The sequence below is a fragment of the Macrobrachium nipponense genome, chromosome 18, assembly GCF_015104395.2.
Source record: "Macrobrachium nipponense isolate FS-2020 chromosome 18, ASM1510439v2, whole genome shotgun sequence".
Lineage (NCBI taxonomy): Eukaryota > Metazoa > Arthropoda > Malacostraca > Decapoda > Palaemonidae > Macrobrachium > Macrobrachium nipponense.
This window is the reverse complement of record NC_087211.1, coordinates 21,848,936-21,875,203: the sequence shown is the minus strand read 5'-3', so window position 1 is coordinate 21,875,203 and position 26,268 is coordinate 21,848,936. Positions and strand designations below refer to the sequence as shown.

Here is a 26,268-nt window from a genome sequence, read left to right as displayed (position 1 = left end):
CCTATGGCTGCCCCGAACGATATTGGCAGGGTCACTCTATACCCTTTTTGAGCCTCGGGTTGGGTTAGGTTGCACCGAATACGGCCCTTCAAGCTCAGGGAAGTGGATGACGTCCCCACATGTGGATTTGGACGGTGCTTTTGACTCGGTTCGCAAACATATTTAATGAACATGAATGTCGCTTCTGTAAACACAGAGCTTCTGTCTGTATGAAGAAAGAACCTGTTGGAGGAGGAGTTGAGGCTGTTTTTGTTTTCTTAATCTTTCACGAAGTAGAGTTTTAAGCTCCCGTTGTATCTGCAAAATAAAAGTGAAATCTTCCACCATTTTCAAAGGCTGTATGGTTAGGTCAGTTTTAAGATTTAATCTCTCTCTCTCTCTCTCTCTCTCTCTCTCTCTCTCTCTCTCAGGGGAATATGAATTCATTTCAGCCTTAATAACGTCAAGGTTCATTTCAAAACAGTGCGCTCATTTATCCCGGCACTAGCTTCGCTACAGATACTTCCATAATGATAAGTGTTCAAAAGTATTATTTGAAGGAAGTGTGTGCACCACTTTGCTTATGACGTTCTAAGACACCATAGAACATGAACGCTGGTGATTCATGTCCTTGTCTTTATTAGCAGCTATTTATTTGTTTTTTATGTTTTTGTTTTCATGTTTATTTTACCATATTTCAGTTTTATTTTCTATTTTTAAGTGGTTGACTTACATTCTGCGAAAGTTTGCTCATATAAAGAATTGCCCTTTTTCTTCGTCAAATGAACGGACGCATATTATAAATATGAATCTTAAATCTTCCTCTATTGTATCGCCTTTCACTATAGAAATAAACGTGTAACGTCTCTGAATGATGTCCGGCCTCACAAGCCTCTGCAGATTTCATGCCTTCGCTTTTGGTTTCCCGGTGATTTACATTATGATACCTTGATTTATGCAAGACACATCCGTCGTTCTTGTATCCTGTGAGGGCAGCGAGGAAAGGCATTTGATGACGTTCATCGGTTCATGTGACATCTGCATTGAGGACGGCATCCTTCATATTGCTCCGCGATGGAGAGGGTAGGGTCTCGATTCACAAAGCAACTCTGAGTGGTCGCGCCGTCGTTGTCTTTGTTGGTGATGATATCATTCTGGATGGATTTGTCTGTTCGCCCTCAGATCTTAAAAATACTTAGGCTAGAGAGCTGCAAATTGGTATGTTGATCATTCACCCTCCAATTATCAAACATACCAAATTGCAGCCCTTTAGCCTCGGTAGTTTTCATGTTATTCAAGGTTAAAGTTAGCCATAATCGTGCGTCTGGCAACGATGCAGGACATGTCACCACTTAACCGTGGTTAAAGTTTCATGGTTCGCGGATCATACTGCATGATACCGAGGCCACCGGAAGATAGATCTATTTTCGGTGGCGTTGATTATACGCAGTACAGACAACTCGATTGCGCCGAGAAAACTTCGGCACATTTTTTACTTGTTTGTTGCTGTTACCAGTAGTACCAATGCTGCCTCTGCACTTCGTTCAATAAGATTTCATGACGTTTTGAACATTAATATTCTATTGTCAAATATTGGTGAATCAGACGCACCATGCGAATGTCTTTGAGGTAAACTAACATAAGAACTCGGGTTTTTTTTTTGGCATTGATGTTATCAATGTCGTTGTCCGTGCGTTTACTTTAGCGCTACTGTTGCTGATGCATTTGCTGCCACTTTTCGCATTCTGGCACTGTTGTTGCTTACTGTACTGTAAATGACCGTGACTGCAATGTAACACCTCCTTTTTTTTTCATCATAAGTTAGAGTCAGCCAGGCATTTAATTTGTTTTTCCCTCCGTTCTCTCTCTCTCGCTTGGTGCCTCTCTTAAAGCTGTTATATATTGAATGCAATTGTACAGTACTGTGACAAAGTCTTTCATATGAAAGTCTTTCGTATGAACTTGGAAGGGAATAGCGACTGCCACTTACGGTATGTAGCAAGGCGGCTCTTGAACGTCTAGCATCAAGTGAGTGTGGAATACCTCTTTGAATTTAAGACAAAGGAGGTGTTGCAACCATACTCAAACTTAAGGAAAACAACCTATATCCTATTTGAACATGATAGGAAACAGCAAGGCAGTACCTCTGCAACTCCTCGAATATCTGTGAGGTTGGTAATAAGATACTGTGTATCTCTTAGTATCAAGTCGAGTCGAGGTAACAGCTAGATTTCACCTTTAAACGAATGTGATATTCTCCTTATACTCCTCTCATGTACCAAATGTCATGTTAGTGAGAGTTGTCATTAACATTTCTTGACTGTATACATTGGTAGCTATTGTGAAGCAGGGAAAAGAAAAAGCTTTTTGTTAACGGCCAAAGTACTCGACCAAATATCTGTAACTAAGTCTACGGGCACAACCAGCCTCGTTTCACGGACAGAACCAGCTCTGTTTCAGAGAATCCCTTCTCACCCCCACCCACTTCGGAGGGTGGGGGAGGTAGGATGAAACTCCATTATAAACCATCTTAGGGGTCCATACTATAACCCTGCCAAGTTTCATGTCCATCGGACCAGCCATTTGGCTGTGATTGAATGACAGACGGACGGACAGACATGCCCATTAAGATTTTTATTCATTAGATGAACCCTATTCACAAAGAAAAAGCCCACGGGGGCCATTGGCTCGAAATTCAAGCTTCCAAAGAATATTAAGGTGTTCATTAGGAAGAAGCAAGAGGAAGTAGAGGGAAATACAGAAAGAAGAGTTCTCGCTTATTAAAAGTACATAAGAAAATGAAAAGCCGTTTATATATGGCAGACAGGGCCCCAAAAATCCTTCAAGATAAAATCAACAGAGGCAATGTGGCTGGTGTTGAGGATGTGTGGTACCAAAGAGAAGTTGCTGAAAACAGTCAAAAGTACCTGGATCAAAGGGAAGCATGTGTTCGAATATGTCGACGGGAGAGTGTGACGGATTTGTTTTAAAAATGTATATTTCACAAGGGTGTGATGTGTAGCTGTGGCTACTCGAGAGCTTTCTTAATGGGGTGATGCCATTGAGAGAATGAGAGTAGGTGTAGGAACAAAGTTGTTGGATAAGAAAATGAGACACGTACAGTTTGCAATGGATGTTGTAACTAAATGACGAGGAACTTCGGAATCTGGAAATGTTTAAGTGTATGCAAAGGGTGATAGTTGAGAGTAAATGTGATGCAAAGGGCGATAGTCTGTTGGGCCTTCGCTTCTTCCTCCTTCCTAATGATCTAAGTTTATATACTAATCTATCGTCATCCGTTCTTTCTGCAGGACCAAACCATCCTGCATAGTATATGCCAACCTGTTCATTGCTTCACTTTTTCTCTCATTTACAGTCAGCATTTTGCAGTCATAAAGGAAAGTTGGGTCAACAATCACTTCATGCATTTCCACCTCGATTTCCATTGACATTGCATGCAAATTCTCATCTTTTGCACCAGCCTTCCTTAGCTCTTTGCTTTTTTTGTAACACATCTTCTTTCATCTTTATATATATATATATATATATATATATATATATATATATATATATATATATATATATATATATATATATATAAAATTTACCTTATATTGCACAATCTGGAAAGGAACTAAGTAAAAGAATTACACAGCATAAATATAAATACGGGTTGCAAATAGTTCAAGTGCCATTTTTTGTCACGTGAGAGACTTTGAACACCTATAGACTGGAATTCAGCTAGAGTCCGTTTTTCGAAGTTCATCAATGCAATGCATGAAGATTGTTAGTTTTGAAGGTCTTGCCTCATTAGTTCTTTTGGTAACATGAATAAGAGCGATGGTCTTTTTAAGATGGACGAATTGTTGAAAAGCTTTATTTTTAATTTAAAAGTTAAAACGAGTTGTTAGATATTTTACAAACAGTCTTGTACTGCGATTTATAGTAACTGTATATTTCTGCTAACTACGTTTTTTTGTTCTGAACAATGTTTATTTGCTTACTTAAGTAGGTTGTTGACTTGATTTATTGTTATTTGTGACCTCATATTGCTTTCTTGTGAAAGTTGTTTTCTTAAGATTGTTCAGTACCCTGAAGATGACTTTGGAATAAAAGCTGAAAGTCTTGGTACCTCCTTCTTTCATTTTCACGTGAGGATCTCTTGCATAAATTATATATATATATATATATATATATATATATATATATATATATATATATATATATATATATCTATCAGCAAAAGCCACAGGGAAAATTTTAAAAAAGAAAAGACAGAGTGCCAAGTACTTTCGTGTATTTACCACATCTTCGGGGCACAAAGATGTGGTAAATACACGAAAGTACTTGGCACTCTGTCTTTTCTTTTTTAAAATTTTCCCTGTGGCTTTTGCTAGTAAACAAAATCACGTGCTTACTTTTGTGATTTTATAGTATATATATATGTATATGTATATATGTATACACTTATGCAAACATACATACATACGTTCATATATACATATATTCGCCTTTATCCCTTTATAGTACATTTTTATGACGTGATGCCCTTTGGCGTTCAGCTATTGTTTTGGAATGAACTACTGGCCCCAACCATTTACTTACTCGTCACAGCTGACTGTCTGCTGGATACCTAATTTACAGAGGCAGAATGGTATTCGAAGAAACATACCTTCACGCTGACAGTCGCCATATCCACTAGACCATGAGGTCCCGTATAGACATATATGTGGATTTATATGTTTTAGTACTGCCATCTTCTGATGTCTTGCTGATTATTCAAACCTTCGGAACTCTGCAGCCGGATGTAGTCTATGTCCCGTCGGGTTAAGACCCTACGGAACTGGTTATATATATTCAATAAGGATCTTGTTACTAAGGTGACTGACTACAGCGGGATCTCTTGCGGCGGCTGCGTTATGTAAGTTGGCGATTGTGTGTCTGTAGAAATGCGAGGAGAGGAATTTCTCATCCGATAGGGAGTTCGGGCGTCGTCGGGGGCTCATTGGTAGTCTGCTCTTTGAGAGACGCTCTGAGGAAGGATTAATATTTGCAGAATGAGTTTCTTTATAGCTGTGGCGTCAAGTTTATTTAACGTATAATGTCTGGGTGGCTGCCTTTTGTGTCATTATTACCTTCATGCTCTTCGTGGTTTTTTTTTTAGACTAAATGTATACATTCATATACTATAAACACAAACACACATATAAACATTTTTGAAAAATGCAGTCGCTCATATACATTATTGTGGCTTTTTACTTATTCCCGGTCACAGTATAGTGATGCAACATAGATATACATATATGCGTGCGTGCGCTCGCATTTAGCCGCGACAGGCTACTTATCCTTATTCAAGGAAAGGTTGACTGGAACGATTTTTGTCGCACTGCGCTTAAGACTCGTGGAGATTCTTTACAGCAGCAGAGTTGGGGGAAATGCAACTCGAGCAATCCTTCGTTTAGGAGCTTTGGCTCTGCTGGGACTCCACATCTCCTTGAAAAACTGGGACGCCATATCTTAAATACTAACCGTAGAATCTTCTTAGAAATAATCTCATTGTTTCCCTCACCAAAATTACTGTAGAATCATTCCACTGAAACTAACCTAACCTAACCCAGGGGCATGGAAAAAAAGCCCCGTGGCTGATGCAATACTATACTCTGTTTTTTTTTCATCTGTCTATCCGCCTGTGGTGTTTTTGTATGGTAACACTGCGTCCCGGGCTTTAGATAGTTACGCAATGTGTAAGTTTTAGGTAAATAAAAGGATATCTGGGTGTACATTTGCAACTGAAAAGTGTTTTAATAATGTACTGTATGCGAATTACACCGTTAATGTTCGAAATAGGATATTATTATAATCGTTGAATGTAAGCTGAATGTAACTATCTAAAGCCCGAGACGCAGTGTTACCATACAAAAACACCACAGGCGGATGGACAGATGGAAAAAAACAGAGTATAGTATATATCTCTTGAATTTCCTGCCCTGTTACCGTCAAAATCATCCATGACTAGGGGAGGGGGCGGGGGGGGGGGGGTGGGGGGGGGGTGGGGATTGACTGCAACTGCGATCAGTTGACTCTTTCTCTGCTTCAAAGCACCCCGATTGACTTGCGTGTCGTCCTTGGTGCTTTATGTTCCTCGTTGGACGAATGGGTTGCGTGCTCGCCTACCAATTCGATAGTCGCGAGTTCGATTCTCTGCTCTACCAGCGTAGAACCAGAGGAATGTCTTTCTAGTGATTAGAAATTCATTTCTCGATATAATGTGGTTCGGATCCAACAATAAGCTGTAGGTCCCGTTGCTAAGTAACCAGTTGGTTCCTAGCTACGTAAAAATATCAAATCCTTCGGGCCAGCCCTAAGAAAGCTGTTCATCAGGTCAGTGGTCTGGTTAAACTGAGATATACTTAACTTGATGTTTTATAGGATTCTGTTCCAAATCGCCGAGTAGGAGAGTGCCTTCCTTTCAGGGGACTTCACTGGGTTAGTATTGTAACAAATGACCAGAGTGGGTAATGTTGTTATTCATCGTCCTCATAAACAAGAAAAAAAATGCCCCTAAGTTTCTTTGCGCAATCGAGTTTCCTGTACAGCATAGAATGTTGTAAGAAACTCTCATCCGGGGCCCATGAAACGTTCAGTCACAGGTCGGTGATGGTCCGTGTTTTTGGCACCTATGGCAGTGCCAGACCCACAATCATGGCTAAATTTACCATAAAAAAAAATCCTGAGGCTTGAGGGCTGCTACTTGGTATATTTGATGAACGGAGGTTGGATGATCAACATACTCATTTGCAGCCCTCTAGCCTCAGTAGTTTTTAAGTTCTCAGGGCGGACGGACAGACAAATATAGCCATCTTAGTAATTTTACAGAAAACTAAAAATTCGTTTATGAATTAATGAAGTACCTTTGATCCTGACCGCATTGCAAGTTCCATAGCATTATCCGTGCGTGTGAAAGTAAACCCAACTCGAGTAAACGCAGAGCATCACGTTTATCAAAAAGCTTTTAACGAGGGTTCTTAGTCCCTCAGCCAGGTAGTACTTCACATAACGTATGAATAGAGCCCCTGGCACAGACCTAGTTCGTGTTTGTATCTCTGATAGTGAATCCATTACGAGAGGTCAAAAAGGTCGCAAAGGTAAAACAAAGAAGGGTAAATGTTTACTTCTCCCTATGTGCGTATCCAGGAGTGCGCCTCCCATCACGCAAATTCATTACATTAACTATTAAACTAGCAAGTGTGTGTATATATATATGTGTGTGTGTGCGTATGTGTGTGTGTGTGTGTGTGTGTGTATACAGAAAGAAAGAGAGACAGAGATAGAGAGAATTTAAAAATACAAAATTACTTCTAGTAACACAATAGACATGAGATAAACGATAACGGGACGGGAAGAAAGCCATCTGAATGATGTAGCACTCACGCAGACCGAGACTGAAAGGCAGCGTTTTCAGGACTTTTAATCACACGCATTCACAATAACTTTGACAGCGTGTAACAATGGTAGAAGAAATAGGTAAACGAATGATTGATTGATTTGTGAAATGAAGGCTGATGTCAAACCAAGCACTGGGACAGTTGCGGCCACTCAGCGCTGAAGACAGTGAAAAGAGAGAGCTGGAGCGGTTGGACAGCAAAATCAAGAGATTCAGAGGATAAAGTTTATTATAGTTTAATCACACCTAAACATTATTATATATATATATCTATATATATATATATACACACATATATATATTTTTTTTTTTTTTCTTCTTTTTTTTGCGATGTATAGCCGCTTGACAAAATATACGAAAGCTTAGTGTACCTTCGCAGTAATTGTACATTGAAGACAGTCATTGTTTTTACTGTTTCCAATTAATTTTGGTCCAACTTGAAGCCCTAAATAAGCAATACTTTTAAATCACATATGTGTGTGTGTGTGTGTTTTTTTTGAGTTTGTCTCTAGTTGTAAAGAGAGATTGTCTGTATATCGATGCTTCAGATGGTTATACCTACTGTCATTGTCCTACGCTGCAGTGATTCGATGTGCGTCTTTGATCTGATTTACTTTATCGATGGGTGATTGATGACTAGAATTTCCGCTGGAGTATCCGTCGCCAGGTGTTGTGACTGTGTCAGAGAGAGAATTGTTGATAATATTCAGCCCTCGCTCTCTGGCTCTCAGAATCCTCTCGGGTCTCACACCGGGCGCCTGATGTTGGCCCCAAGAAGGTCCTTAGCTGTGGATTGATGATAATATGACTATAATAATCTATTATAGTCATTCTTAGAACAAAGTAAAAATGAGAACCTCGTGACTTTAGCTGGTAAGCTGTACCATAATTTGGGATTGTTTCTTCTCTGTCCCTCTGTCAAGTCTGTTGCTGACGCCGGAGGGCTTTCAATCCTGGGACGGATTCCGAAGCTTAGTCGTCCGTCACCTATTCACTTGATCACGATAAACGCCGTATTCTGTCTCTCTCTCTCTCTCTCTCTCTCTCTCTCTCTCTCTCTCTCTCTCTTCTCAGGTAGTGGAAGAGTCAAGGTCTGCATGACTAGATGTTTTAGCCAAATTCTTCTTAATCTTAAGACGATGAATGATCGTTGTCATCAGCAGCTATATTTATGGTCGGATATTTCTTTTGATTTATTCATTATCTCTAATAACCTTGCATTTTAACTGCGACGATTGGCATCGAATTAGTTGTTGATTATTAATGCGCATCATGTCTTAATCAATATGATACAAAAAACTAGGCGAAATTAAAAATCTTCGTGACGAATAATTTGCAGAACTTTTCAGTTCATCCATTTCATTATTTAATACTTATTTTTCGTCAGATTTCTGCTATTAAAATCTACGGATGGAACACGTCAACATTCAGAGAAAGATGTGTGAATGTGTGTGTGTGTGGAATTCCATCATGCTTCAGTTTTGAACGAGGTGTTAATGCAACTAGTTTTTATGTTGCAGTAATAATACACCGTCATCAATAATGATAGGAAAACACTGACCTTCCATAAAGACATCTAAAATAAACCTCGTTCATCGATACAAGCTCGGGAATTTCAGTCCCCATCATTAAACCTTTCACTGGTGCAATCAAGGACCCAGGCGGTCATCGCAGAGACGCGAACCTTTCTTATTAGACAGAACCCCTTCTGTCCATACCGTTTCCAGAGGTGCAGTTTCCCCCGTCTCGATTGCCGTGTTGCCACAGCATTGTTATTACCACACCTCTGCAGAACGTAGCGCAGTGACGCCCTTCAGTAAATTTAATAAGGACACCATATGCACCAGCCATACGGCAATAGTGCTCTCTATTATTTCGTTTCTTTATTTTTAGATATGATATATTGAAAAAGAATAGGTTAAACGTGCTGCTGATGTTAAAGAAACTTCTTCATCTCTCTTCATCTCCCGTGCATCGATATATTTTCAAGTTCTCTTACCCTTGATAACGTTTTAATATAGAAAATTTATGTTAGTAATAAACAATTGTCCCCCTTATTTTTCAGTTTTCATTGTTTAGTATATTTTAAAACTGTTACGAACCTTTTACTTAGACATAAGTAACCATCGTATTTCATCTTATGTTTTTATTTTTTTTAATAACATTTCTCTCACTAAGAATCTTAATTTTCGAATATAGATCAGATCTTGTCGGTTATGGTTGATAGTCAAACTGGGACGCCCTGCAGCCTTGATAGTACCATATATTAGATCGTGTGTCAGAAGGAGAGTCAAATTCGTAACTAGGATGAAAAGTTGATCATCGAACTCACGTGAAATGAATGGATGATATGACGTCTTGGAGATAAGATCCATCGGAGTCCCAAGTAGCTGCTGACCTTTCATTTTCGACAAGATGGTTGACAGGCCGCTTTTTGGACGCTTGTCCAGCGGGAAGTTGTGCGAGAGGATTCCAAATGGAAGTCGGCTTCTTGCTGACTGATGGTGTTCTTTGCAGTGGAGCATATTGCCATGCAAAGTTGACAAGTGTTTGCGTGTTTAGTCGTTTACTTAATACGCCTAGTCAGCAGACATTTGTTTCAAAGGAAATGGAATCGCGGAAAGTGAGGTCATTATTCCCTTCATCTTCATAGCTATGCAATAATTGGTCTTGGAAATGTGTGGCATCGGGAACTGTGCAGTATTAATGCAGTGCATGTTTCGATTTTGAGTTTATTATTTTCTTACAGTTTTGTTCTAAAAGAATGTTCGTAAGTTAATTTCAAAGTTATTAAGCCTCGGAATGCTGTGTCAGCACTCATACACACACACACACACACACACACACACACACACACACATATATATATATATATATATATATATATATATATATATATATATATATATATATATATATATATTGATTTATTAATTTACGCTCTTGCTCAGACTTATCATTAATTATTTGTATTTGAATAATAGCCGTTGTTTTTTTTTTTTTTTTTTTTTTTTTTTTGTTGTCCTTATAACTGTATCTTGACGCTTGACAGAGACTTTGATAGCAACCCCATCCTCCACAACCGAATCACGCCTGACGAACGGGATGGTTAGTGATCACCTCTTCCAGCATCTGTTCTGGAAACTGGAAATCTCAGATTGGACGCTTTGTTGACGAGTTCATGCCCCTACAGCTAAGATGCCTCTACCTTCCTGTCGAGTTATTCCCAGACCATTTTTTTTTAATGATTCGACTTCGTCAATTGAAAAGCGTTATGTTACCCGTCACTTTGTTCTCGTCCTCTTCAAATCAAAAAAATGCATTCGTGATTGGATTTGTACCAATCCGACTTGATCCATTTTATGTCATTTAGTGACAGAGTTGTTCTCTACGGATTTTTTCTTGTTGTTATGAACAGTGACGGTTCTGTGGAGTGATTATAGGGTAGCGGGTATGCAGTTCTTGGAGGTTGGGTTCATTTGCTTTCCATCTTTCTGTCTCGTTGTTTCTTTCGGTATACCAGCAGTTAGAGAATATCTGAAGAGACGCTTCTCAAGCTCTCCCAGCGCAAAGTTGACGTTTAAATGAGTTTACCAATTATTTTACTTCCCAACTGTATTGCGGTTTATTAGTAATCACAAGTGATGCAGGTAGAAGTTAAAGTGAAGTATATCTAAGTTTTACCAGACCACTGAGCTGATGAACAGCTCTCCTAGGGCTGGCCCGAAGGATGAGATATTTTGACGTGGCTAGGAACCAATGGATTACTTAGCGACGGGACCTACAGGTTATTGTGGGATCCGAACCACATCGGGTCATTCATTTCTATCACCAGAAATAAATTCCTCTGATTCCTTGTTGGCAGAGCGGGGAATCGAACCGGGACCCTGAAATCGGTAGTCGAGCACGTAACCGACTCGTCCAACGAGAAACTTGCATGTAGAAGTATCTGTATACGTATGAAGCCAAATACATCTAAAAAAAATTCAGATGTGTTAGATTCATTGAGGAATTTTCAATTGTTTTACCATTTAAGTGCCTTTTAGGCCGTTCTAGCACCAAACATCATAGGCATTTAATTCTTAGAATTGATCTTCATCAGTTTCAAGTTACCGTCTGTATTTATTCGTTTATCTGACCGGTGCTTGCATATTCCACTTGTATTTTAGTCTCCGCACCACATCCCTTGAAAATAAGGTTGCTGCTCTTCTTGGTGTAGCTTCATAACGACAATGATCTGATCATTATTTTTGTTTTTAGCTCCATGGATGTCAGATTTTCCAACCAGTCTTTTATCTTCTTTTTATATCCTCATGAAAACGACTTGTGAAATGAACAGCCTCTTCTGCTATGATCCCCCCACTCATCCTCCGCCGGGTTTATTTCGTTGCTGTGAAATCCTGCTCGCTGAGGAACCCGTGGGGCGAATTTCCTTCGGTTCGCTTCCTTTGTCATTCAGCCGCTGAATGTTGGAAGTACATCGCGTCAAGAGAGACGATATCTTCCCGCAAATGAGCAAAATCATACGAGCAACATTACCCTCGTACTTCATAACCTTAGGAAAGTAGAAGTGACTGGACTGCATATGGGCCTACGCCAACAGCGACGACTTTCTGGATCGTTTTTGTATAAATTCGATTGTCTCTGTTCTTAGTGGCTACAGAAATTCATATCGACGATTCATAGGTAAATTATCGATGACTTTCTTTATGTCTTACATTTCCTTATACGAATCAGCCAGTCATCATTCGGGTATGAATATGAAAAATTGGAAGTACATTACCGTCATCGTTTCTGGTAATAATGATGACCGCCTTAGGGGCTATAATTGCACTATAATATTGCACACTAGAAGTTACATAGTGTCGGATCTTGCAATCAAGTCTTGTTTTTATAGATCAGAATACTTCAGTGATGAATAATGAGTAATTTCTTGCTATATAGTGATTCATGATACAATTTTTTTTTTATATAGTCACGTCTTCCAAATTTATATATATGTACTTACTTATGTGTTTATATATATATATATATATATCTATATATATATATATGTGTGTGTGTGTGTGTGTGTGTGTGTGTGTGTGTGTGTTTATATAAAATTATGTGTATACATATGTGTGTGTGTATGTGGGTTTATAGAAAAATAAAAATATACGCCTGGTGTTAGCGCAGGTTTCTAAAGTCAGCAGTTGTCTTTAACTGATACATGAAAACAGTAGATAGATTTTCTGTGCCTGTGTTTGTGTGTTTTCTTGTTCCCCTTTGAGCCGAGTCTCTCAATGGGCTTCGTCCTTCATCACCCCGGCTGTGACACTCGAGTGTCACTCGGAGTATCATCCCAGACCATGACGTCAGTTTCATAAACAGACTTCGCCAAGTTTCTTCCTTCCTTTCTTTACTTCTTTTTTCTTTCTTTAAGAAGCAAAACACACGGAGGATGCCCATCTGGGAACATTGTGTCAACAAATGTGACGCCTTACCGGATTTGGATTCAATCGGAGGATTGGGTCAGATCCTTCGTGAGGTCTGTGAGTGGGTGGGTGCCCGTGAGTTTCCTTGGAGTTTCCCACGGCTGTCAAAACCGGCATGAAGTGTTCATGAGGGTTTACACTGCCCTATCTTTTATGTAACATTTTCTCCCCATCTCCGTACTCGTATTCGCTGCTCGTATCGTAAAGGATTGTAACCAATACCACTGAGCCGCATGATGAACTTTGGCACAGCTGCCCTCAAGGATTCTATTTGAATGTGAGTGAAATGGGAAGGATATAGGATTAGAGAAGTTGGATAGTCACGCGGGAAGAGATCGAGAGGAACGGTTGACAATTAAAAGGCGGAAAGCAATGCAGTTGGGGCCTTGGGTGGAGTCGGGGTGGAGGGGAATGGCTGCCGGTTTTTCTGCTGAGGAAAAAACCATCTTTTGAAGCCAGAAGGGAACTGGCGAACTGCCATCTTCAAAGCAGAAACAAATGTGGGATGTGGCGCTTTGGCGGGTGTTTCCTACCCGCCTCTTTAATTGTTGTTTGTGTTTATCTGTGGTTCGTGCTCACCTGTATATAGCAGAATTTTTATATATGTAAATGCATATATAATTATAAATGTGAAGGGAATATTTGCATTATATATATATATATATATATATATATATATATATATATATATATATATATATATATATATATATATATGCATGCATTAAGTTACAAATGTCCTTTAATATCCAATTCGCTGTACCTCGGAATTAATATATTTTCATATATGTTAACCGAAGGGGAAATATTTAGTTGATAATAATTTCGTCCTCTCGTGGATTCGAACCAGCGAAATTATTATCAACTAAAAAATTCCCCTTAACATAATATGAAAATATATATTAATTCCGAGGTAGAGTGAATTGGATATTAAAGGACATTTGTAGCTTAATTCATGTGTATGAATTAAGGTGATGTGATAAATATTCATATACCTATGTATATGCATATATATATATTACATCATATATAATACATATACATATATATATATATATTACATATCACATAATGTATAATATAATTAGATATATATAAATGTATATATATATGTATGTATGTATGTATTTGTAGTATGTATGTATGTATGTATGTATGTATGTATGTATGTATGTATGTATGTATGTATGTATGTATGTATTGTGATAGTGATATATGCAGGAAGTAATATCCTATTCCCTGAAACGCTTGTTAAGTCAAGAGAGAGAATGCCTTCGAAATTCCGAAGTGTCCAAGGTTTCCTTTTTAAAAAAGAAAATAATGGAGATAGCGTGACTGGAATCTTCAGATAAGAGAAATGCATGACAAGACGACAACCGATGAACAATCATCGTAAACTGCAAGAAATCTTGATATTATCCTGTTTTTGTCTGTCGTCATATTTTCTGTGTCCGTTCCGTCTTTTGTTATTTTTTTCATTCTTTTGGTGCTACATTTGCTTTTCTGTTATCCTGGAGGAAAGTGTGGCACATTTTAATATCACTTTAGTTCACCAAATCCTGTGTGATAAACACTTATACATTTTATTTAAAAGTTATATGTTATATATATATATATATATATATATATATATATATATATATATATATATATATATATATATAGTGAAAATTGAAGGCGGTTCTATCAACCAGTAGACATCAGTCGATGCAAGGCGAAGGACAATCCTTTATTCCCATTATATGTACTTTTATTGTCGCGACGTTTCAAGACATAAAAGTCCCATTATCAAGCTAAAAAAAAAGATAAAACAAAAGTTAAAATCATAAACTCGGAATACAAATTAAAAGTTTAAAAAGTTTACAAATATAAAAAGCAAGTACAAGAGTAGGGAGGAGTCAATACCATAAGGTGCTGAAAGCACAGACCGAGTGACAATTCGGGCCGGGTCAGCTTCGACTTGAACTCACGAGAGATACAGAGGTGTTAAGGAAGACTGGGTGTTTAACTGCGGAACGAGTTGTTTGATGAAAATTGATTCTAAAATAGCTAAATGCTGTTCGTTAGGGGATTGGCCTATAATTTTAAAATCTTTGTAATTCAAGTCATGTTTACATTAATTTGACACCTGTTATAGAACAGGTGTCAAATTAACTAATCCTGAGTTTTCATGTATACGCGAGCATACAAAGAAATGTAAACATGACTTGAATTACAAAGATTAGAATGGGACTCAGAGAAGGAGCGGTGCTGGGTCTTGGTAGGGCTTTATGAGAAAGACAGTAGGTGAAGGACACGTTTCACAAATGTTCCTTTTTTTTTATTTTTCCAGGTGAGCTTCAGCTCGAGAAACCGATTCGCCCAGCCCGTGTGTACGCGTCTGCACCGTCGGGTCTGTACGTGACGAGCGTGCGCATCTTCTCCGACAACTGGTACACCAACTACGACATCCGGAATGGCACCTTCAACACCACCTACCTCCAGAACTACATACCTCGGTACTACCTCTACCAGTCTGGAACCACCGACCACAAGTACTTCTCCATCGACGAGTACAGTGGGAATATCACCACAAACAGGTGAGCACAATTCCAGAAAGAGAGACCGACCGGGAGAGAATTTGCAATTATTGATTAGATTCACAATTGCCACAATTACTGAAACATGGATGAATAGTGGCCATGGTTTTTGCAATAGTCAGTGTGTGTGTGTGTGTGTGTGTATGAGAGAGAGAGAGAGAGAGAGAGAGAGAGAGAGAGAGAGAGAGAGAGAGAGAGAGAGATTGCAAGATATTTTGGGGTCAGCTCCCACAGTTACCTAGACAAATAGACTTAACAATCGTTTGGCTTCAAAACTGCCATAATCAGACAGAGGGAAATTATGTGTCCTTTTAGCTGCTATGGTTTCTGGAGAGAGAGAGAGAGAGAGAGAGAGAGAGAGAGAGAGAGAGAGAGAGAATGAACTGGTGTCAAAACTACCAGAGTAACAGAGAAAGAGAATATCATTTTTAATATTAACTGCAGATTCAAACTGCTTTGTTTCTTATATATGAGTTTTCTTTTAATTTCCTCCGAATAGAAGTTTTTTTCTTGTGATATAATGCACATTTCTCTTTATACTATGGGAAATTTGGCATATTTTTTCTTTCATTATTGATTTTGCTCATGATTATTGGTATGAAGGTGCGTGGGATGCGTGAGATTTATTTGCTCCCTTTTCCTTACTATTTTCTTTTGTAGATATACATGTCCGTTGTTTGCCACCCAGCTGGGCAATTCTTGAGTCTTGGCCAATAGTAAAATCTTATTTTATTTTGTGGTTTCATCACGGCTTACGCTGCATATTGTATGACCTGGTCCTCATCAACGTGGATGGAGAGCAAAACTCACATTCTGTCATCAACATTTCTACATTCCGAAGGTTTTGTGCATAAATGGAAGTGGAGATAATATGTGATCAGCAATATCATCTTTTATATTTATTAAAACTGGAATGTTTTATAGGCATTTTTATATATTTTTAAAATGCTTTGTGCAAACTTCCATCTGATGTTAAAACGAAATTATATTATATATACTATATGTTTATATCTTATATATAACAGTGAATGTTTGTATGTGGGTATTTGTCTGTTTGTCCATATGTTTGTGCGCTATAGAAATCCGAACCGCTTCACTGATCTTGACAAACTTTGGCACGTGGAAAGCATTTGACCCAACTTAGATAATAGGGTAGCTTCAAATCTGTACCCCCCTTCCCCTAGCCCTTGTGGTAACCGCTTGACCAATGTAGACAAAATTTGGTAAGTGGCATTATTTAACCCAACTTGGGTAGTAATGAAGTAGGTTTCAAACCCATACCCCCTTCCCCTTCCCCCTTCACCACAGTCATACCAACTGGATAAAAGGGACAGTAAGAACAATAATACTTGGATAAATAGGACCGTGACCATAGTAATACCTGGATAAAAGGGACAGTCACCACAATAGTATTTGGAGAGGAGGGACTGTCAGTACAATAATACCTGGATATATGTGATAGTACAGTAGTACCTAGATAAAAGGACAGTCACCACAGTAATACCTGGATGAATTGGACATTTAAAACATTATATATTTGAACAAAAAGGATAATCAGCACAGTAATTTCTGGATAAAAGGGACATTCAGAACAGAGATGCAGGAAAACTTTTTTTAGTTCTTCAGAGTTTTCCCGGGCAGTGCCGGGTAGGTCAGCTTGTGTATATATATACATGCATACATACATATATATATATATATATATATATATATATATATATATATATATATATATGTGTGTGTGTGTGTGTGTGTATGTATATATGAATTTTTATCACACCATTGCAGTTCATATACATGCATTAAGTTACAAATGTCCTTTAATATCCAATTCGCTCTGCCTCGGACTTAATACAATTTCATATATGTTAACCGAGAGGGAATTTTTTAGTTGATAATAATTTCGTTCTCTCATGGATTCGAACCAGCGCACAGAGGAAAAATCAGGACTTCAGTGACGTCTTTACCGACTCAAGTTGGCCGAGTCGGTAACATCAATATGAAAATATAATAATACCGAGGTAGAGCGAACTGGATATTAGAGAATATTAGTAGCTTAATGCACTGCACACACACACACACACACACACACACACATATATATATATATATATATATATATATATATATATATATAGTATATATATATATATATGTATATATAATATATACATTAATATAATATATATTATATATATATATATATATATATATATATATATCATATAATATATACTTATTATATATATATTTATATTTATATACTATATATATATATATATATATATATATATATATATATATATTTATAGGTGCGTATATGTGTGCGTGTGTTTGCTTATAATGCCTTGGCTGGAATAAGGATTATTGCTGTTATTACCTTCTCATTATTTTCCTTAGCCAATCTTGAAATATTCATTCAAAATAATAATAACTGTTTAATGTTTTGAAGTAAGTTTCCATTTCCCCAATGACTATTTTACTTAAAGAAAATTGCATTCGATCAGATGTTTTGAATTCACATGACTAAAAATTTTTTTGCGCTTTTTGCACCCTATTTGGAATGAAAATACTTTCCGTGAAAGTGCTTCGATAATCATTTTCATCACAGTCATCTCGAATATTTACTGAGGCTGGTGAAGACGCGTTTTGAAATTATAATCAAGAGTAATTTGCCCATTATTATTATTATTATTATTATTATTATTATTATTATTATTATATTATTAGTATTATTATTCAGATACATCGATCGACTAGAAGGGGAAGAGTACAGAGTCCTTCTGGTGGCTCTGATCGGGGGACGAGCCATCAACCAGGAACTGCCGATCGTCGTCACCCGATACAACAAATATACGCCGAGACTGGCGTCCGATCAGTACACGTAAGTGGACCTTTAAAGTCTTTTTTGGTTTTGTCTGTGTATGTACATATATGTGTACGTATGGATGCATATGTGTATGTGTGTATTCTTATACACAATCAGACCCTGTATTTGGCTATTTTGAAGACTTCAGATATCATCTTGACTGTAGTCCCTATCAGTTTAGGTTAGCTTCTTTAAGCTTTGTTTTTTTTTTTTTTTGTCAGAATTTCTATGTCCACAAAGACAAGAAAATTTGTTCTGAAGTATTTGTAATTGCTGCCCCATTGTTGCGCTCCTCCTATTTCAATATAACTACATTTCAAAATGAAAGTGAGTCCTCAGCCAATATTTGATTTCATGATTACTGCTCGGCAGTTAGTTTCCACCTGCGTATTGCTCGTAGAACATTAACCTCCTCCTCCTCCTCCTATTCCGTTTTCGTTTTATCTCGGACTTAAAAGTTTCGACAGTTACAATGTATAGAAAAGGAATTTTAGCATCAGAACTTCGTTTTTTTCTTTTTTTTATACTAGGGACTTATCAGAACACATTGATGAAGGAATTATTTGGTTGCAGTTTTTTTTCCAGGTTCGACCCTTAGATTTCCTTCCTATTATGTTAGTCTTTGTAAATTGATTGTCATAAATGTGCGAAAGACTTTCAGTGCTTGTCAATGAGGACTACCTTATATACTTTCATTATTAAGTATTATTACAAGAGTATTATCCCGAAAATAAAGTAGACATAGGTAGTTCTAGTCCGCATGTCTTACTATTTTAAAATCAATTTAATACTTGCTAAACACTTGATTATAATTTTAGCGATGATGATGGTTAAAAATGCTTCTGTAAAATGCATCCGTCTGGGTTATCCAAAGATTCGTAGTTGTATTCAGCTTTTGCTTTCGCATTTCTTTTGATTCGTCCTGATTGGCATTTTTATTCCATTCCCGGTTTGACGTCATCACTGAGATATCATCTGACCTGTTGACTTAATCTGGAGACCGGTTTGAATCTTTTAAACGGTCGCAAACTGTCATTGTTACCAAAGACTTATTGATTACATTAGGTAGATAGACAGCTCCTCAACGGTTCTGGTAATCGACGCCCGGAAAAATGTTTCATGCAGTAAATAATTTGGACCCCAATAAAAGGAAAATTGACATGAAAATGCAACTGTCCTGCAGCTGTTTTTACCTTCTTTTATAAGGAAGCCACCAAACAGGCCATTCACTCACATAAGATAATGTATGACTTGATAACCAAACAGCATCATCACTTTCCAGTAGAACCGCCTTGTTGACACAGGTGTCCACAGATAAGTCATTCTCACTCGCGTGGAAAGTTTCCCTTCCACTCTGGGGGCATCAGTTGAGCCTTTGTCCTCCGCTCGTTTCGTGCATGAAAGCAAGCTCATTTGTTTTAGGCCCCCAGTCGCTGCATTGTTTGTGTACTGGAGAATTCGATCATAAATGCGGTTGACGATGAAGTCGAATTTGTTTGCACACATCAGTCACGACGATTATTCTTTCTCCTACAACCATTCCTTGTTCAGAGTTTGGCTTGGGATCTGTTGCTGTTGGACGAAGCTTGTTATTTACAGCAACAGTACATATCCTGCATGGAATTTCAGGGTAGGTTCAATGTAAACTGGTGCATGAAAAAAGGGGGCGAATATAAATATATATATATATATTACTATACTAAGTTACATTTGATATTGCACTGTATTAAGGCAGGCTTGATATATATATATATATATATATATATATATATATATATATATGTATGATGTCTGTATGTATGTAGTGATGTATGTCATGTATGTATGTATGTATGTATGTTGTATGTATGTATGTATGTATGTATGTATATATGTAGTATGTATGTATGTATGTATATATATATATATATATATATATATATATATATATATATATATATATATATATATAGCTTAGTGCCAGGACCCAGGAGTCAATCCATATTAATAACCATCAATGAAGGAAGAGGACACACACAGATGTACATGCTGTCTTTATTGCAACGTTTCGTAATTATAAAGTTAATCACATCATCAGGCTGTTAAAATGAAAAATAAATTTCCTAGTAAAATTGTAAAAACAAAACTAAAAATTAAAAATTCAGAAATGCAAAAGCTAAAAAAGTTATTCTTACAAGTGTACAAAATATACACATTAAAATTAAGGAAGTTAAATTATTTAAAAGGACATACATTAAAATGAAAGATGAATGAACATAAAATAAGCAAAAATTGACAAAAGATTGAAAGCAGCAGTGAACAGTTACAGAACAAAGAAGTTAAGGACCGACCTAGAGGAGTGACAGCGTTAAACTAAACGTAAACATAAAAACATAAATAAACAACACAAGTCAAGACAAATACAGAAGGGAGGAAGACGTATGGGTGTTCAACGACGGAACAAGTTGTTTAATAAAGAGCGATTCTAGAATAACAAGGTCTTGCGGGTTGGTGGTACGGCCTAAAATACAGAAGTCTTTATTATCGATATATGTTTTACATATTTTGGAGTGTTTTTATGTTTACGTTTAGTTTAACGCTGTCACTCCTCTAGGTCGGTCCTTAACTTCTTTGTTCTGTAACTGTTCACTGCTGCTTTCAATCTTTTGTCAATTTTTGCTTATTTTATGTTCATTCATCTTTCATTTTAATGTATGTCCTTTTAAATAATTTAACTTCCTTAATTTTAATGTGTATATTTTGTACACTTGTAAGAATAACTTTTTTAGCTTTTGCATTTCTGAATTTTTAATTTTTAGTTTTGTTTTTACAATTTTACTAGGAAATTTATTTTTCATTTTAACAGCCTGATGATGTAATTAACTTGATAATTACGAAACGTTGCAATAAAGACAGCATGTACATCTGTGTGTGTCTTTCCCTTCATTGATGGTTATATATATATATATATATATATATAGATATATATATATATATATATACGTATAATACAGTGCAATATTAAATGTAACATAGTATAGTACAAGTATATATATTTATATTCGTCCCTTTTTTTCATGTACCAGTTTACATTGAACCTACCACTGAAACTGCAAGCAATATACAGTGCAATATCAAATGTAACTTAGCAGCACAGAACAGGGCGAATGGTGGGATTTCAGACTAATCTCAGTGACAATTAGAATGAGTTGTTTGAAAACAAATCTTTGATGAGAAGCCGAGCTTACTCTGCTGTCACGAAGTAAAAAACTAATGCTAAGAACTTTCCTAATGTGAATTTTTATAGTAATAGCTACGAAATCGTGAAAGCCTCCTCGTGTGTGTTGAATCTATTCTGATATCATTTACACTGTCATTGTGAGTAAACAAGTGCATTTCTTTGAAGAATACTTTAAGCAACGGAGTATTTTTAGTTGCGATACTGTAATTGTTGACGATTTATGGCCGTTGAGGAAAGGTACATTCATTTGACAACAGAAAAGATGAAATATCATACGTACTACATCCAGACACAGTACCTTATAAACAAATTTGGCGAATACCATTTTTGCATTTTCTCTGTGCGGGAGGTGGATACAACTGGATTAAACCACTGGTCTGCGATGAGTGTGTATATTGTGAAGTACCTGTCAGAGCGTGAATGATATTTACAAGAAAATCATATCCTGGCTAAAATGTCAATTTCAGGCACTCGGCCAGCGCAACTGAGCCCACCAACCTGAGACGAGATTTCGCCTCGCCTCAGAAACTCAGACCCTCCTTCATATTTCGGCAGAATTGCAGAAATTCCTCTGCACCCAGGATCCAGACAAGATGTGTACACCCACAGACACATCGTCGAATCAGTTACTGTGTGACTTCTCCACTGACTGAGTTCCTTGCGCCTTCCCTGATAAACTGACTTTCTGTTTCCTTCTTGAGCGCGGATCTGGAACGAGACCAGAACCTGGCGAGATCCTATTGAGTCTTACTCATCCACCACGGTTTTTTCTTCCAGGCTAGAAGTGATCGTCACCGCTACCAGGGGCACGAAACTACTAACGATCGAAGCCTTTGATGAAGATGAGAAAGATTATAATCGCCACATTCAGTATTTCCTCTTGGACCCTAAGAAGTACGATGAAATCGACTACTTTCTGGAGACACCGTAAGTTGCAGTTATTGCAAAAATTTATTTTGTAACTAAATCTGCCTATCTCTCTTTTCATTAGAGATATTTCAAACCCTCATTATCCCACAGATTATTTATTAAGTTATCACACGTCAAGAAACTGGAAACTTGAGATTTTATGGGGTGCTTTTTTTTATAGGACTCTATATTTTGATTCACAGTGTTCCTAAATTCTAAAATTTGTTATGACATTTTTATGGACCTCAACACATTTTGCTCTGTGCTCTACTCTAGGACTTGGTCTCCGTTGGACATCGATCCCCACACAGGGGACCTCAAGGTCAGGTACCCTTTGGATATGTCGAAATCCCCACTCAGACTCCTCGTTGGGGCTTCTGACTGGGGATCCCCGCAACGTCATGTCGTCGCCAATTTAACTGTTTACATTAGGGAAATGTCAGGTAAGGGAATCTCTCTCTCTCTCTCTCTCTCTCTCTCTCTCTGTCTTTTATCAGCGTGCCGTGTATGTGTGTGTGTGTGTGTGCGCGTGCGCGCGTCCGTGCGTTCGTGCGTGCGCGTGAGTGAGTGGATGGCTTTCAAATAAACTAACACTCAGTAATTTATTTTTCTGTCGTTAACTGAGTTTATTTCATAATTATTTAATAATTCCAAACTCTCTTGAAGTCTTCATCTTTATTCTCAGAACGGATACTCAAGAGAAAGGGGACCACATTTATTTCCTGTTAATCGTTTGAATAACTGTAATTTTACTATTCCATCGAGTATAATTACCTTTCGGAAGAGTAGACTTTCATGTTGATATTTTTTTCAGCTTTCTTTCAGAGTAAGTATTTGTAGAGTAGACTGTTGTCTTTTCAAACGTCATCACTGATTTCCTTAACCTTTGTTTACTTTTCTTTTTCCAATTTTGTTAGGACATCGGAAGGATCGTTGGTCGCAGATGTTATTTTAGATTATGAGTTGCTGTGATATGAATTTTGATTTGTCATCACTGTATCATGTCATTCATTATTTTGCATACGTTATCACAACAGCAGAACTCCCTGTATACTTATCTTGTATGAAACTGTAAGTCACGCTTGTTGATGTCATGTAAACAAATGCGTTTTTGTATGTGTTGCAGAACCAAGAAACGTAACAGTGCAGAACACAACTGAATCAAGTGTAAATGTCTGTTGGTATGCTCCATCCCATGGATCACCAGACGGTTATATTTTGACTTACACTCCTACTGTCTTGCATAGAAGGATTTATGAACAAGGAGCTGTCAACTTTACACTTGAACAGTTGAATGTGTTGGTCGAGAAGGCTGCACTCAACATTACCCATTGGTATGGTTACGGCCCAAACTTTTGGCCCATAGGTTGGCATGGAGGTCCATATAACCAGAGCTATCTACAACAATATGGCACTAGCTACTGGTCTACCATGCTTAGCAAAGAATTTAACAAAACAGGTAACAGGCAGCAGTACAACCAGACATACAACTCGGGTATCCCTTATGGTGGTTACTCAAGAAATATGAGTGGTATCCCTCCAGGGTCATTTGTGCCTGGTTACCAATATGGCCTTGGTCAACCATTTATTCCTGGTCAGGGTTATCGGCTCGACTATCGATACGGCCCTGGTCAGCGCTACGGTGCCGGTTACCGATATGGTCCTGGTCATCGCTATGGCCCAGGTCATCGCTATGGGCCTGGTCAACGCTATGGATTTGGTCGTCGCTACGAACCTGGTCAACGTTTTGGTCAACCCCGACGTTATGGTCAGCGCTATGGAAATGGCCACCGCTTTGAGAACGGCATGCGTTATGATTCTAACAATTATGATAATGGTTATCGCTATGGTTCTGGCTATCGTTACGGGCCTGGTTATCGCTACGGTCCTGGATACCAGTTTGGTTTAGAATTGCCGTTTGGTCAGTTTCCACTCTTTGGTCCTGGCTACCGATATCTTAACCGTACAGGAACTAATTATAAATATACTGTCAATTTTGATCCAAGCTACAGGTTCAACCCCAATTACACTCATCATACACCGTATCGATATCATCCAGCAATTGTCGGTGATGACTATGACGAATTAACTAATTTCACAGAGCCTTTGGAACCTGACGAGATTTACACAGCAACAGATTACACAGGCTCACTTCAGAGGACTACTGCCAACTTTACAAGGATATCAAGTTTTGGACCAGCTTACAGAGGTACTCACAGGGGATACCCAGTTGACATGGCTGGTAATTTTACAGGACCTCAAGGGGTTGGCCCCATTTACGTAACTGATCGTCCAGACAGGGTATTGTTTGAAAGAAGAGAGCCTCCTGTTACAAATTTGACCCATCCTCAGGGCCTTGGTCCGACTTATGTTCCCCCAGACTTTGATAGAACTCAGACTGATTTAGAAAAATATAAAAACTTTACATATCCTCAAGGAACTTCCCAAAGTGTCAGACCTGGTTATAAGCCAAACAGGTATGACACATATCCATACCCATTTAGAACAGGATATGAACAGTATGATGAAAAACATCGAGGAATGGTTGACGAAAAGGGTTACTTACCTGTGGGTTTTGATTCGAGACGATACCCAGCGGGTACATTTAACCGCACTCACCCTCAGAGACTGGGTTCAAAATATACCCCTACCTTAGAAAACATGGGTTTTAGAAGTGGCCAAAGAAACATTACCCACCCCCAGAGAGTGAGGCCTAGTTATGCACCTCCTGCCTATGAAAAAGAAGTCAAGGTTTATGAGAGAGGAAATTATAATCTTACTCATTCTCAGAGATTTGGTCAGACATACAGACCAACATATGCAGGCTCACAAAGAGGTATCCTGAACCTTACACATACCAATGGTTACCGCCTGATGCCTATAGTCTCTTTTTGGGATTATCAGAATAATGCCTTCAACCTTACCCTGGAGGAACTGAATGCCAAGCTGGAGAAGGGATCATTGAACCTAACACTTGATCAAGTAAACGTAACGGTAAGGGACTTCTTCCCTCTCAGTAAATTTGTTATTTATGTGACCTTGAGTATTCCAGTCCTGTAAAATTTATAAGAAAACCTCATCTCAAACAATATACAGTAGTAGAGATTAGCCTAATAATTGGATGTGCCCTGAAAAAATCAATCTTAAAATTTTATTGGTTTCAGACCATAATACTCGTATCATAATATTTCCCAATCTTCTAGCACCAACTGCTTCAGTCACACAACCATTCACTGAGTGGCAAGGGGATGTTAGCAGAGGGTGTGGTGGAAATGCATAGGTACTGCGCCCCCATTGGTGGTTTAGCTAAGTGGACTGAGTATGTTGTGGGTGTGCGAGCATGGAGAGCTGAGCAGATATCTCTTCCAGCCACACCTGGAATTGCTAGTACAACCAATAATTGTAAGTCTGAATTCAAGTTAGCTGTTATAATGAACGACGGTGGTGAATGTTTTACCAAAGATGCCCTTTAAGACTACAAGGACTAAGTGACTACTTTTAAATTGTATAATTGATTCACTTTAGTACAATAACTGGATGAAAGCATAAACAAATGAAACAATAGTGAACTCCATTGCATTGTACATAACTATTCCTAAAATGTGACATGTACATGTTACATAAGATATAAATCATAGTGGTTAAAGATTCTCATTGTGAAATACTGTAAAATGCTATGATTATGACCTTGCTTAAAGCCATCATTTAAACTTAATAACATCCTTAGAATGAAAATGGAATCCTCTAAAGAAATAATGATGTCCCGGAGAATAACCACTTTAGGCATTACGTAG

The 26,268-nt window shown here is 37.8% G+C and overlaps 1 protein-coding gene across 7 annotated transcripts in view; it reads left to right on the top strand.

The window, feature by feature from the left end:
- LOC135196919 (uncharacterized) overlaps positions 1-26,268 on the top strand; it is a 295,706-nt gene that overhangs the window by 238,263 nt on the left and 31,175 nt on the right. For 6 of the 7 annotated variants that reach the window (XR_010310513.1, XM_064223748.1, XM_064223744.1 and 3 more), the window contains exons 2-7: positions 15,230-15,476; positions 18,220-18,360; positions 22,343-22,492; positions 22,751-22,917; positions 23,601-25,468; positions 25,678-25,876. Coding sequence is in view for 6 of the 7 variants with exons in the window: in XM_064223748.1 (XP_064079818.1) it covers positions 15,230-15,476; positions 18,220-18,360; positions 22,343-22,492; positions 22,751-22,917; positions 23,601-25,468; positions 25,678-25,876 (2,772 nt within the window). In the remaining variant the exon portion in view is untranslated. The remainder of the gene's footprint in view (positions 1-15,229; positions 15,477-18,219; positions 18,361-22,342; positions 22,493-22,750; positions 22,918-23,600; positions 25,469-25,677; positions 25,877-26,268) is intronic. The other variant, XM_064223749.1, reaches the window with a different exon arrangement.